The following is a 12,965-nucleotide window of genomic DNA, read 5'->3' as shown; positions in this document are numbered from 1 at the left end:
TGCAGAGATCCTATAGTCTATTATTATAATTTTCCATTTGGAAGGAAACTAAATTCAGAGTTAAATACTGTAGTAATACGTGCCAGGCACTCAGTCAGCAGCACAGAGACCCTGTACCGTAACCTGAGAGCAATAGTTAATGTTAGAGAAGCAATAAATAAGAGAACTATTTAAACCAGTGGGCATCAACACAAAGAAAAAGCCAATGGCTATTGGAGCTCACATTATCTTTTAAGAAAGTTCATCCAGTCCTTTAATTAGTACATTTTACTAATTCACCAATCTTTAAGGAAGAAATAGTTTTCAATAATATTTTGAGATTTATAATTTCTACAGAAATTATAATCTTCAATAAGGAAGTTATAATTTTGTATAATTATAAATTTGTTTGCATTACCTCAATTGCTGCATGCCAGAGAGTTGAACTTAAATCTTTTCTGTTCTGATAGGTTCCCGGCCAAACTGAAAGTGCAACCAAGTTTCCTCGGACTCTGTTGGCATCCCCCCATATCCTTATGCCTGGAAAAAAATAAAATCCCCCCAATACATATACATTTGTAATAAGTATTATGGGGGATGTCTGTGGGGAAAATTCGTTTTCTAGTTTAAGCCTGATAATTGAATCCCTTAGATTTTACATGGAGCCCTCTGAACTCTGATAGTGAAACTCTACCTCTTTAATAGACTACCTGAATTAGGATCTTCTGGGTGCTTGTTAAATATGTGGGTTCACAGGTTCTACCTCAGGATTTAACAAACACATAAATAATTATGCATATATTTAAAAAGTTTGTATTATGTTCTTTAATGACATTCAAGAAAGAATAACCCCCTAAAATAAAATATAATGTTTATCAAATAACCCTTATTAGTGAATAAACTTTTTGATTGACATGTGAGGAGTATTTTAAAAGTCATAGTAATTTAAACTATTGGTAATAGATAACTCTCATAAGATCGGGGTTTGGTAAATAATTCTTCTTGAGCTCTACTATCCAGCATGGTATCCATACATGTGACTACTTACATGTAAAGTAAGTACAATTAAATTAAGTACAATTAAAATTAAAAATCCAGTTCCTCAGTCACACTAGTCACATTTCAAGTGCTCAATGGCCACATTTGCTTTAGTAATTACCGTAATAGTACAGATATCAACCATTTCCATTCTCGAAGAAAGATCAGCTGGACAGCTTGGCCCTAGAGCTTATAGATAAGACTGTCTCAGAAAGATACGTTATTTGGACCAAAATATTATTCTCTTACCTTCCCCCACTGTAAAGTGAATGATGTTATCATCTATGTCCAATCCATCTGTCCCAAACACACCAATTGCTGGGGAAAAGCCATGGTGAAAAGCACAGCCCCGAATGTAAGATGAGCCACGTTCTTGAATCTATAAAACATCAGGATTCAGTGAATATTTTAAAAATAAAATGAAAATATATTTAAAGAAAAAATTCAAAGTAGGTGATTTTCAGGAAATACACCTTGATAAATAAAATACTAAATTTATATTCCATAAAAAGAGATGATTTCCCAGCAGGCCTTTTAATCCTGGGAAATGTCCACATATCTTAAATTTATGATTAAATAAAGCAAAAAATAAAGTATGCTTATTTTAAATGCAGGTAAAAATTTCTCAAGTACTTTGCTATGCATTTATATTTCTATCATTACCTATAAAATGCTAAGGTACTAAAATTTATTTTTTCAAAATAGTTTACTACATGATTAACAGGAATTTTCTTTTTCTTCAAAATTTGACATTCTAGGCAAGGGGTTATAACTCAGCTGTCTATTGGAACCAGCCATTAAGTAGGTTAGTGGTTTCAATTTCAAACCTACAAGATTACTTTTTATTTCGATAAGAAATAAGCTCTCATTTTTCTTAAATCACCAGCCCTCACAGAATATTTATTTTCCCACTTTGACAGAGACATGGGTATACAGACATAGGTATTTTTCATTTGAAAAATTTAAGCAATACTTTGTTTATAGAAACTGGAAATATGTTTGGTTATTTCAAAATAAAGTGAAGGTGTTAGATACTATTATAGATGGTCAATCCTTTCACCTTCTCTGCTCCTTTTTCTATTTTTATTTAACTTACCCTAAATAAATGCATGAAATGGGTGGAATGAAATGGTACTATGAGTCTAAAACAGTTAATGGGAATCCATCTAAGAAAGTTGTATTATGCCATAGCCTTAGTAATCATAAGCCATGGCTATTTAGTAAAGATAAAGGAAAATCAAATAAAAATAAAAATATTTTACTTTGGATATATGCAAAAATTCCACATGAAGTACAAACCTGTCCTAGGTTAAGAAACGTGACAGCATATCGTGGGTCCGTGCTGTCCCTGAAGCCCTCTTGGCCACTGTGATAAAATTCCACATTACTTATCCTTGCATTTCCTGTGGGAAGGAGGCAGTTAAATTTATTTTTTTCTTGAAAAAAAAATAAAACATTTTTAAAAATCTACAAAAGCTGTAATTTTTCCCATTACAAATTTGTTTTCAACTCTTTGATGGAAATCTCATTAGTTTTTCATTGCTCCTTTAATCTAAATGAGGCAGTATTTCTGAACTTTTTTTTTCACTGCTCCCCAGAGCCTTCTTAGGCATTTTTTTTCCTAATAGCTTCCCCTCCCCACGAAATTTTAATAACACAGATATACTATGTATCTGTTAATGTATGGTGGTCCTTTGGGGGGCTACAAACCATTGCAATAACTAAAGGTATTTTTATCCCTCAAGGATCCACTTCATCCCTTGGTGGTGATATTGTCCCTGTTGAGAATACATGACATAAGGCATGAGATATAATTCACCTGACATTTCCATTTTGATGTTCTAAAGAGCCTTTAAGGGCATTATCGTTACATAACCTCTCTAGAATATGCACTGCCAACTATCTGCTCATCAGTTTATCACAAGTACCACTGAGCTGACAAAAGCCAATTTCATAGATTAGTAATAACAGCCAAAACAGTCCATGAGAGATTGCTCTGTGCCAAAGCTGTATAACTGCTGGCAGTGGGTGGTTTAATTCTCATACAACATCCTATGAGTTGGGAACTTTTATTAATCCTATCTTTTATGGAAGAAAACGGAGGCACAGAGATCCACGGCTGGTAAGAAACCAGTAGAATATAGTCCTTGCTTCAAAACTGATATTTAATGAAATGTATTAGAGAGGCGTTATTTTGTACTAGAAGGAAAACACCGGTATAGTGGGGAACATAAGATTAATACAATAAAGACAGAGAAGAAATGGTTATCACAGACCATGTGGGCCTACAAAGCCATTGCTGTGTTTTCTTTACATCATAAAACAATAGGAGCAAGGAAAGGTTGTCATGGGAATAGGGCCCATCTTGGGACTTTAAGTGAGACACACATGGATTACTAGAGCAATTTTATCCCTCTAATCATCTATTTCTTTATCTTTAAAAGAGGGACAACATTGTAATAACTATGTACGATGTCAGGTGGGTACTAGACTTCTTAGGTGAATCACTTAGTAAGTTATATAAATGTCTGTACTGCACTGTACACCTGTAATTGAAAAATAAAAAAATTAAAATGGGGACAATATTTATGTCATAGTATGATGAGTATTAAATGGGATAATATGTGCAAAACGCTTAGCCCAATGCCTGGAATCTTGTATCATGACACTAATAAAAAAACAAAACAAATAAAAACTCCTTGTCACCTTTGGAGTTAACAAGGGGAAAGAATCAAGCATGTTTCTTCATTTCCTATATAAACTGTCCCTCAAGGTATTCAAATAATTGGAGGAGCTTCTTTTTATAGAGGTATTCTAGATTATAAACGAGGAGGGGACAGTATAATTAAAATATCACCTTTTTAAACCTCAGTGGTTTAATCCAGACATTGATCATGAATAGCTGGTAACATGTCAAAAGGAGAGTTATATATTACTAGAGGCCCATTGCATGATATTCGTGCAAGAACAGGCCTTCCTTCCCCTGGCTTCACTCCCAGCCCCCCAGGGAGCCAGCAAGTCCTCGCTTCTCTCTGGAGCCCTGCTCCAGTAGCTCCCTCCGCTGCCCCCCTTCCCCTCATAGCAGGCTTCACGCCCCTCCTGCAGCTCCACGCCTGCATATGCAAATTAACCTCCATCTTTGTTGGGTTAATTTGCATACTCACTCTGATTGGCTGTGGGTGTAGCAGAGTGATGGTTAATTTGCATGTTTCTCTTTTATTAGGTAAGATGTGCCTACTAATGAAAAATTATACCATCAACTATGAAGAGTTCTTGCCTAAAAACTGAATCTGTATCTGATCAGTTTTCTAGTTCTAACCTATACATGCATAGAAAATATAAGGGAGACAGAAACAACTTAAACTATAGGAATGCAATCCCTAAATCCAAGACTATTGGAAACACTATAGGGCAAATGACCTATTTCCTTTTATCAATAAAATGCAAGAAAAAATAAATGAATCAAAGACATTTAAGATTCATAACTAATTGCAACATGGATCTTATTTAGAGCCTGATTTGAATAAAGAGAGCACGAAGGAAGGAGGGAAGGGAAGAAAAGGAAGGGATGGGAAAGGTAGGGAAGAGAAGGGAAGAAGGAAGGAAGGAAAGAAAGAAGGAAGGAAGGGAGGGAGGGAGGAAGAAAGGAAGGGAAATGATGAATAAATTGGAAGAATTTGAACAACCATTTGATGATAAGGAACTATTAACATTTTTAAGTCTGATACCTACAGATGTTTTTTTAAAAGTCTTAGAGTTACATTCTGAAAGGTTTCTAGATTAAGTATTATGTAGCTGCTTCATTCACAATAGTGAAAATAAGAAAACAACCTGAGTGTCCGTCAACAGATAAATAGGACAAAGAAGATGAGGAATATGTAAATAATGGAATATTATTCAGCTATGAAAAAGGGGGAACTCTGCAATTGCAACAACGTGTATGTATCTTGAAGGCATTACAGTCAGATAAGTCAGACAGAGAAATACAAATACTATATGGTATCACTCACATGTGGAATCTAAAAAAGCTGAACTTGTAAAAACAGAGAGTAGAATGGTGGTTACCAGGGGATGAGGGTGGGAAAAGTGGGGGATATGGTTAAGGACATAAACTTACAACTAGAAGATAAATAAGTCCCGGAGATCTAATGGGCAGCTTAGTGATTATAGACAATCTCTATATAGAAAAGCACAAGTGACCGGACGACCAGACGACCGGACAACCGGTAGCTATGACGTGCATGACATGCACTGACCACCAGGGGGCAGACGCTCAATGCAGGAGCAGAAACCACAGGCATAGAAACATGGGACAAACTGATGACTCTCAGATGGAAGGGGGGAGAGGGAAGAGATTAACCAAAGATCTTATATGCATAGTAGAGGCCCAGTGCATGGATTTGTGCACTGGTGGGGTCCCTCAGTCTGGCCTGCACCCTCACAATCCGGGACCCCTTGGGGGATGTTGGAGAGCTGGTTTTGGCCTTATCCCTGCAGGCCAGGCTGAGGGACCCCACTGGTGCACGAATCTGTGCACCAGGCCTCTAGTACTGACTTATAAACTTCAGAGTTACTAAGAGACTAGATCTTAATTGTTCTCACCACACAAAAAAAGTAATAGTTATGTGATGTGATAGAGGTGCTAGTTAATACTCTGATGGTAATCATATTGCAATATATACATGTATCAAATAAACACATTGTACACCTTAAACTTACACAATATTACATATTAATTACATCTCAATAAAAAAATGGGGCTGCTTCAAATAACCCAGTGGCTTAAATAGTGTGGGTGGGAATATAGATGACATAAATTGGGGAAAGTTGATAATTGTGGTAGCTGGTAATGGGATTCATTACACTATTTTCTCTATTTTTAGTATGTTTTAAAATTTTCCTTAGAAAATAACAGATCTGCTGTGCTTATTATAAAATGATTTGTGATTGGGTGAGAAGCTGGAGAAGCTATTATCTAAGGTCATTGTTAATTTGGTCATTCTGACTGTCTGAAGTAAAATAAGTGGAATAATTTTGGTGATTTGGTATGGGAAGGTAGCACATGGGCTATATAATCCTACTCAAAGCTTTATTTTCCAAGTATCAAAAACAAGACATCAGGCCCAAAGCAGAGTCACTTATGCTAAGCCATACAACACTAAACTGAAATTTAACTTAACTACAGTTTTGGCTCTTCCAGAAATGGAATCTTAAATCAGCGAATCAGGAATGGCCTATTAGCATCAGGGGTAATGTGCCTGATAAACCCTTGCCAATCTCCTACAGGGAAAGTAACCTTTTTAAAAAATATATATTGTTTAAAGTATTACAAATAGTAGTACATATGTCTCCTTTTTCTCCCATTGACCTCTCCCCTGCTTCCCCCTCCCCCCAGCACATGTCTTCACCCCCCTGGTGTCTGTGTCCATCGCTTATGCTTATATGCATGCCTTACACTAACCAATTTGCTGTTTTACTGAGTATAATTTCCTCGTTCCTGCTCCCTTCTGCCTATAAAATCTTCTTTGTGTACGGTTCTTCAGAACTCCTTTTGACCTGCTAGATTGGATGCTGTCTGATGCATGAATCATTAGATAAAGCCAGTAAGATCTTTAAAATGTACTCAGTTGACCCTGACTGGTTTGGCTCAGTAGATAGAGCGTCGGCCTGAGGACTGAAGGGTCCCAGGTTCGATTCTGGTCAAGGGCATGTACCTTGGTTGTGGGCACATACCCAGTAGGGGGTGTGCAGGAGACAGCTGATCAATGTTTCTCTTTCATCAATGCTTCTAACTCTCTATCCCTCTCCCTTCCTCTCTGCAATAAATCAATAAAATATATTTTAAAAAAATAAAAAAGTAAAATGTACTCAGTTGAATTTTGTTTCTTAGCACAGGAGATCCTTTAAAGACGTGAGAATTACTGAAGAACTGACTACACATAGAAAAGACTAGGCTATATTTCATTTAGGAAAAGAAACTGAATTTGTACCCACCTTTAAAAGTCATCATATTTTCAGTGAATGAGCTGATCAGGACACGTGCACCAAATGATTCCTGGAACCAACCTGGGTAGTCTTCACCAAGTATTTTGATGTTCCTGCTCAGTATCCCAACATCAGCTGCTAATGTGTAGCTCTGACCTGTTCCAGGAACTTGGTGTCTTTCACCTGCAACAGGACAGCTAGGTTATTACCAACACTGAGAAATTTCCATCTTCATTAGTTTATTTGCTGTCCATAGGCTGCATAGCTTTCTAATATGCCAAAAGTCAACACAAATGTATAAACTAATTAAAGTTTTATACTTTAACATACATAGATGGCAGACTGAAATTATGAGAGCTCTTTATTTATAAAATAAAATATAATCAAAAGTATGTCTTCTGTTAACACCACAAAGATTATTATAATCAGCAATTAGGAAGTTACTGCTTCATAGGAAGTCTGCAGTCACTTTATACAGGAAAACACTGTTGTAAGGCAAGTTGAGAAGCTGCTTGTCATTCTAATAGATGAGGAAGTGAGGTAGAGAAGTAAAAGAATTGGTCCAAGTCCTAGCCGGTTTGGCTCAGTGGATAGAGCGTCGGCCTGCGAACTGAAGGGTCCCAGGTTCGATTCTGGTCAAGGGCACATGCCCGGGTTGTGGGCTTGATCCCCAGTGGGGGACTTGCAGGAGGCAGCCAATCCATGATTCTCTCTCATCATGGATGTTTCTATCTCTCTATCCCTCTTCCTTTCTCTCTGAAATCAATAAAAATATATTAAAAAAAAAAAAAGAATTGGTCCAAGGCTGTGTGGAGAATCAGCAATACATCGATATTACCTCTCCTGACCTCCAAACCTTGGTTTGTTGCACTTTTCCTGGGCATATTTTGTATCAATCAAAATGCTTTGTAAATACCAGTAGCATAGCCAACATAGTGTGTATACTTGCACCTTAATGATCTATAAGACATAACCTAAATTCCATTCTACATTTCTGGAAATCTTAGTCAAAACTTTAAGACAGGCAGGTACATTTCAAACAGAGAGAAATGTTTGGTAGTTTGAAGGAAAAACTCAAAGACTATCTAATGTCAAACTTCCAAAACTTTTTGCTTTACGATTAAAATGTTCTTCAACGAAAACTTTTCTTTTTGATTTAAAGGGAAATATGTGATACGGAATGGTAGGCACATGTGCTTCTATTAAAATACTGCTTTAAAGGGTTCTCTTAAGTTTCCTTTTCACGCAGGCCACCGATCCACAGCCTCTCACACCGCCTTACAGCTGGAGTTCTCATGAGCACCAGAGCATCTAAGGGGTTTTCTAACATCCTCTCCTGTCTGCTTCCCCATCCTGGGATTCCGAGGAAGGTAGCAGGTCAAATGGGGGAAGGGTGGGTGCCGGGAAGGCCCTGATCCTACAGGCTGAGATTTGGTCTTCAGTTGATTCTGAGGAATTCCTTCTTTCCTGGATGATTATGGTCTACCATTTGGCTGTAGTTTATTTAAATGAAGTTACAACTGAGGAATGTGTCAATGAAACCAATCAGGACAAAGATGCTCTCAGATCAAGGGTTTTCACATTTTAGTGTGCCCAAGAATCACCTAGAAGCCTGCTTAAAACAGAAAGTGACACCTTATCCCAACAGAATGAGAGACTGTAATGCAGTAGATCTTTGCTGTATATTTGCTAAATGAAAGAATGGCTATACAGGGACTCTTCCTAGCCAGCATGTAAACAGTACCACCGCTTGGGTACCAGTGCCAGTCTAAGTGAAATGCTCTTCTAAAATAATTGTGAGATGTTTCATCTAATAATTGTAATTACAGGGGAAAGCACTAAAATGGGACGACTTTAAGACATTTTAATTACGTATCTATTTGGTTAAAGAACAACCACTTACCAAGGTGAGTGTAGGAAAGGGGATCATTGAGAATGAGAATTTTGTGACCATGCAGGATTTTAACGATGCTTCTAGTTTCTGTCTGGTGGATATCATAACTCGTGGTTGTTATCACAATCTCTTCTCCCTCCTTAGGAAAAATCAAGTGCCAAATACAAGAACAATTTTAAAAATAGGTTTACATTTCTTAATAACTATTCAAAATTCTAATTTATTTATATCTGATTAGAATCATGGTATTGTCACAGAGGAAAAAAAACAATATACTTAGATGTCTAAAATAAATATGCTTCTTTTTGATATTAAGAATTCTAAATTTTGAGTTATCTTAGAATTTTCTTACATTTAATTCAGTCATTTAATAAAATCAGGCTATACATTTAAAAAATTAAATAAATAAAAAATTCATATTTTACTAAAAAGCTGATGAGAACAATACTCCTTAAGACTTAAAAAATTTTCAGAAGATTTAAAAATTTAGTTAACTATTATTTGAATTCCTGAAAGGTAGGAAAGGAAGAGAAATCTTAAAGAGCAAGAAGACCAAGTCTTAGAATCTGTATTTGTATATGACAAGCTCCTTCTTGTCATCCAAATCTCTGCTCAAATGTACCTGTAGGGGAGAAAAAATAAGTTTTTCCTCTACCCTCCTAAGTTCTTGGCTAGGGACCCTGTAGCAAAAGACAGATTAACAAGAGAAAACATCTCAATTTATTTAACGTAAGTTTTATGGGACACGGGAGCCTTCATAAGGAAGTGAAGATCTGAAGAAATTGTTATCCCTGAGTGTTTCTATGCTAGGTTTCATGGGAGAGTAGTGGGAACATGTGACAGAGTACGAGTTCAGTGTAATAAACTGGAAGAATTAGCAAGGTTCATTCCAATTCTTCTTTGTGTTGCTTTGTCTTCAGAGATAAGGATGGTCTTTTCCTCTGGGTACAGGGAGGGCACCTCACACATGAAGGTTTATAATCTGTTTCAGGGGAAAGTAGAAAGTCCTTCCAGCACAGGCTCTTTCTCAAATTCCTTCATCTTAAAATATTTAAGGTTTTGGGATAGCATGTCTTGAATTTAATATTTTTGGGTAGCATGTCTTGAACCCCATCTTACCTTCGACAGATGCCTTCTCTGGCCAACCTATTTAATGTTATCTGCCACCCTCTGCTAAGGTAATCTGTCTCACAATACCTGTTTTATTTCCTTCATCAGTGAATCATAGTCTGTGTTAATTTCAGACTATGTCTGCTTCTCCCACCCCAATGTAATGTCCACTATAGTTTGACCAATTTCTTCACCACTGAATCCTTTGTCCAGAAAATGTCTGACACTTGGTTAGATATTAATTGGATAATTAATATGAAAAACATATTAATTGGGTAAATAATACAATATTAATTAGAGAATTAATAGGGATATTGAAATCATTTAAGTACCATCTAAAAAGTAATCACAACTCAACTATCACAAATAAGAACCTATTGTACATAGATTACAGTACCTCCCAATAAATCTTTCTATTTACCAATTTTAGACTACATTAGGAGAGCCAACCCCATTGATGATTTGTTTTGATGTCCTCAGACTAAGGCTTTCTTTGTTCTGTGACTCAGTAGAAGGGAACTGGCTGAGATCTGAGAGCTTGGAAAAGAAATCAATCCATTTCCCTGACCTTTCAGCATTAAAGAGTATTTGTAAAACATGTGAGTCGATGGCCTATGCACACTTATGGGTATAGTAGAGATGGAATTGCCACCACTCATTTTACCAAAATCGCATTTAACACAGGCATTATTTGAATATCATTGGGCATCAGGGTTTGTTTTCTTTCCCAATGGTTAACATGTAAAGTAAACAAATTAGAAGTAAAGAGAGAACCAAGATAACAATAAAATGTACTTAAAACAATTTCTTCTTTCTGTTTTGCAAGATTTTGTTGTAAACAAATATCTTTACCCGAAAACTTTCACATTTCCCTTTCATAACTAATATATACATGTTGTTCTTTATGTGTTCTGAAGGACCTTTGACACCATAATTTTTAAATGCCTGCTATCAGGTCAGCATTTTGAGTGTAAGTTAATTGCAAAATACGTATTTCTCAACTGGCTAATCATATGAGAAATAAATGTCCATGAGAATAAAGAAGAAACCTTTTTTACGTTGACCCATGTGTGTGTTCACTTTCCACCACATAGTGTTTCCTCTACCTGCCAATCCACAGCATCCATCAGAGACAGGACTCTGGAACCTGCTTCCGCGGTTTCTGAGAGTTTAGTTTTATATATCGAACGTGGAAGTCCATGAAGGTCCAGCTCACCAAACACGCCTGCAGGAGAAAAGCACACTGCTACTTACTCACCACACAGTACTGAGTTAGGTGCTGAAATAAAATGAAACTGTTCTTGATATATTCTAATAAGTGATTGAACATTTTAGAATGAATGAAACCAATCGGGGTCATCTGCTCAGGGCTTTGGCACTTTGATTCACTTCTAGGAATAGAAGTGAATAGACATTAAGGCCAGTACACAAGAATATATGAATGAAGATGCTTAGTTCAACAGTATTTGAAAATATGAGGAAACTAGAATTAATTAAATTGTATTTCAACAGAAGGATAGGATAAACTGTAATATACTAATTCCATGGTGCAATATGCTATAAAAGAAAAGGGTGTTATCTGCAAATATTGATCTGGAAAGACATCCATAACATTTAGGGGGAAAAAAAGCACTAAAATATGAAAAGATTTATTGCTTATAGAAAAGAAAGATTATGAAAAAAGCCAGATTGGAGATGTATAATGTGCATATGGGGATATTTGTTAATGTTAGTTTTATAATGAATTATTTTTTATTTAAAATATACACATCTCTATTTAATTAATGTAACATGACTTAATTTTTAAAAATCTCTGCCACTTTTATAATACTTTACTATAAATAAATATTTGTAAAAGCTTCTGAACCATACAATCATGAATTAATAATAATATTTTAAAGTACATTCTTAAAACTGATGTGTATGATACTTTCAGTGTCTGGAGACACATACCTAAGACCTTTGATCCTTGATTTGGTCCTTCTGGAAAAGCCCACTCTGGCGTAGAATGATTTCCTCTAAGAACAATCTGTAATTCTCCTTTAAAAGGGTTATCTTCCCAGCCACCAATTAATCTACCTCCCTGCAGTGAAGCAGAAAATTGTCAATACTTAAAATTTGAGCAGAAAAAATTTCCCCCATAAAAAAAGGAATTGGGAAGACTAGAAGCCTTGTTTAGGGAAAATGAATAAATTCTGTTATACCAAGAACAGTATTATAACTGGAAGTGACCTCAACTTAATCTACTCACTATGGGATAGGCAATTTAATTTTCCAAGGTCAAGTTCAATATCTATTTACTTTCAGAACTGGACCTAAAACTGGGACCTTTTAAGACCTACACTAGTGCTGTTTGAACAGATCACACTGGATTGTAAAATAATATGGCCTATATATAATACATTCATCTACTTACATCCAAGCTGTGCCATTTATGAGCCATGATTGTTAGTAATAAAAGCTATTACTAAATGCTAGCTGATTCTATGTCAGGCATACTGTGTAAGGCTTTACCTATATTGTACCACATAACCTTTACACTAAACCCATGAGTTGTTATTATTCACATTTTATAGGTAAGAAAACTGATGCTAAAAGTAGTCGAATAACTTTCCCAAGGTTACCCAACTATTAAACAGTGAGGCATGGATTCAATTGTAGCTTTAACTTGCCTCAAAGCTCACACATGTAACTAAAATATCACACCTTTAAAATATTAAAAGCTTAGTTTTACCAAAGACAAGCTACTATACACTTTTATTTTTTAACTAGAGGCCTGGTGCATGAAATTCATGCAAGGGGCTCAGCCCTCACAGCCGCGGAGACTGCGTTGGTCCTCGCAGCCCTTGTTTCATCCAGAGGTCGTCTGGAAGGTCGTTTGGCTGTACAGTGTAATGAGCATATTATGCTTTTATTATTATAGATTATTATAGATGGTGTTAATAGCTTTTTGGTTAGG

General features: G+C 36.1%; 1 protein-coding gene across 1 annotated transcript in view; it reads right to left on the bottom strand.

Moving 5' to 3' along the window:
* Positions 1-12,965, bottom strand: part of PKHD1L1 (PKHD1 like 1) — a gene marked incomplete at both ends in the record, with an annotated part of 145,722 nt that overhangs the window by 37,165 nt on the left and 95,592 nt on the right. Inside the window, 7 exons of the mRNA XM_079796306.1 lie at positions 398-519; positions 1,267-1,396; positions 2,317-2,420; positions 7,012-7,185; positions 8,906-9,035; positions 11,113-11,231; positions 11,960-12,089. Of these exons, the coding sequence (XP_079652432.1) occupies positions 398-519; positions 1,267-1,396; positions 2,317-2,420; positions 7,012-7,185; positions 8,906-9,035; positions 11,113-11,231; positions 11,960-12,089 (909 nt within the window). The remainder of the gene's footprint in view (positions 1-397; positions 520-1,266; positions 1,397-2,316; positions 2,421-7,011; positions 7,186-8,905; positions 9,036-11,112; positions 11,232-11,959; positions 12,090-12,965) is intronic.

Source organism: Cnephaeus nilssonii, assembly GCF_951640355.1.
Source record: "Cnephaeus nilssonii genome assembly, chromosome: 18".
Lineage (NCBI taxonomy): Eukaryota > Metazoa > Chordata > Mammalia > Chiroptera > Vespertilionidae > Cnephaeus > Cnephaeus nilssonii.
The sequence above is the reverse complement of the archived record's forward strand: the minus strand, read 5'-3'. Positions and strand labels throughout refer to the sequence as shown.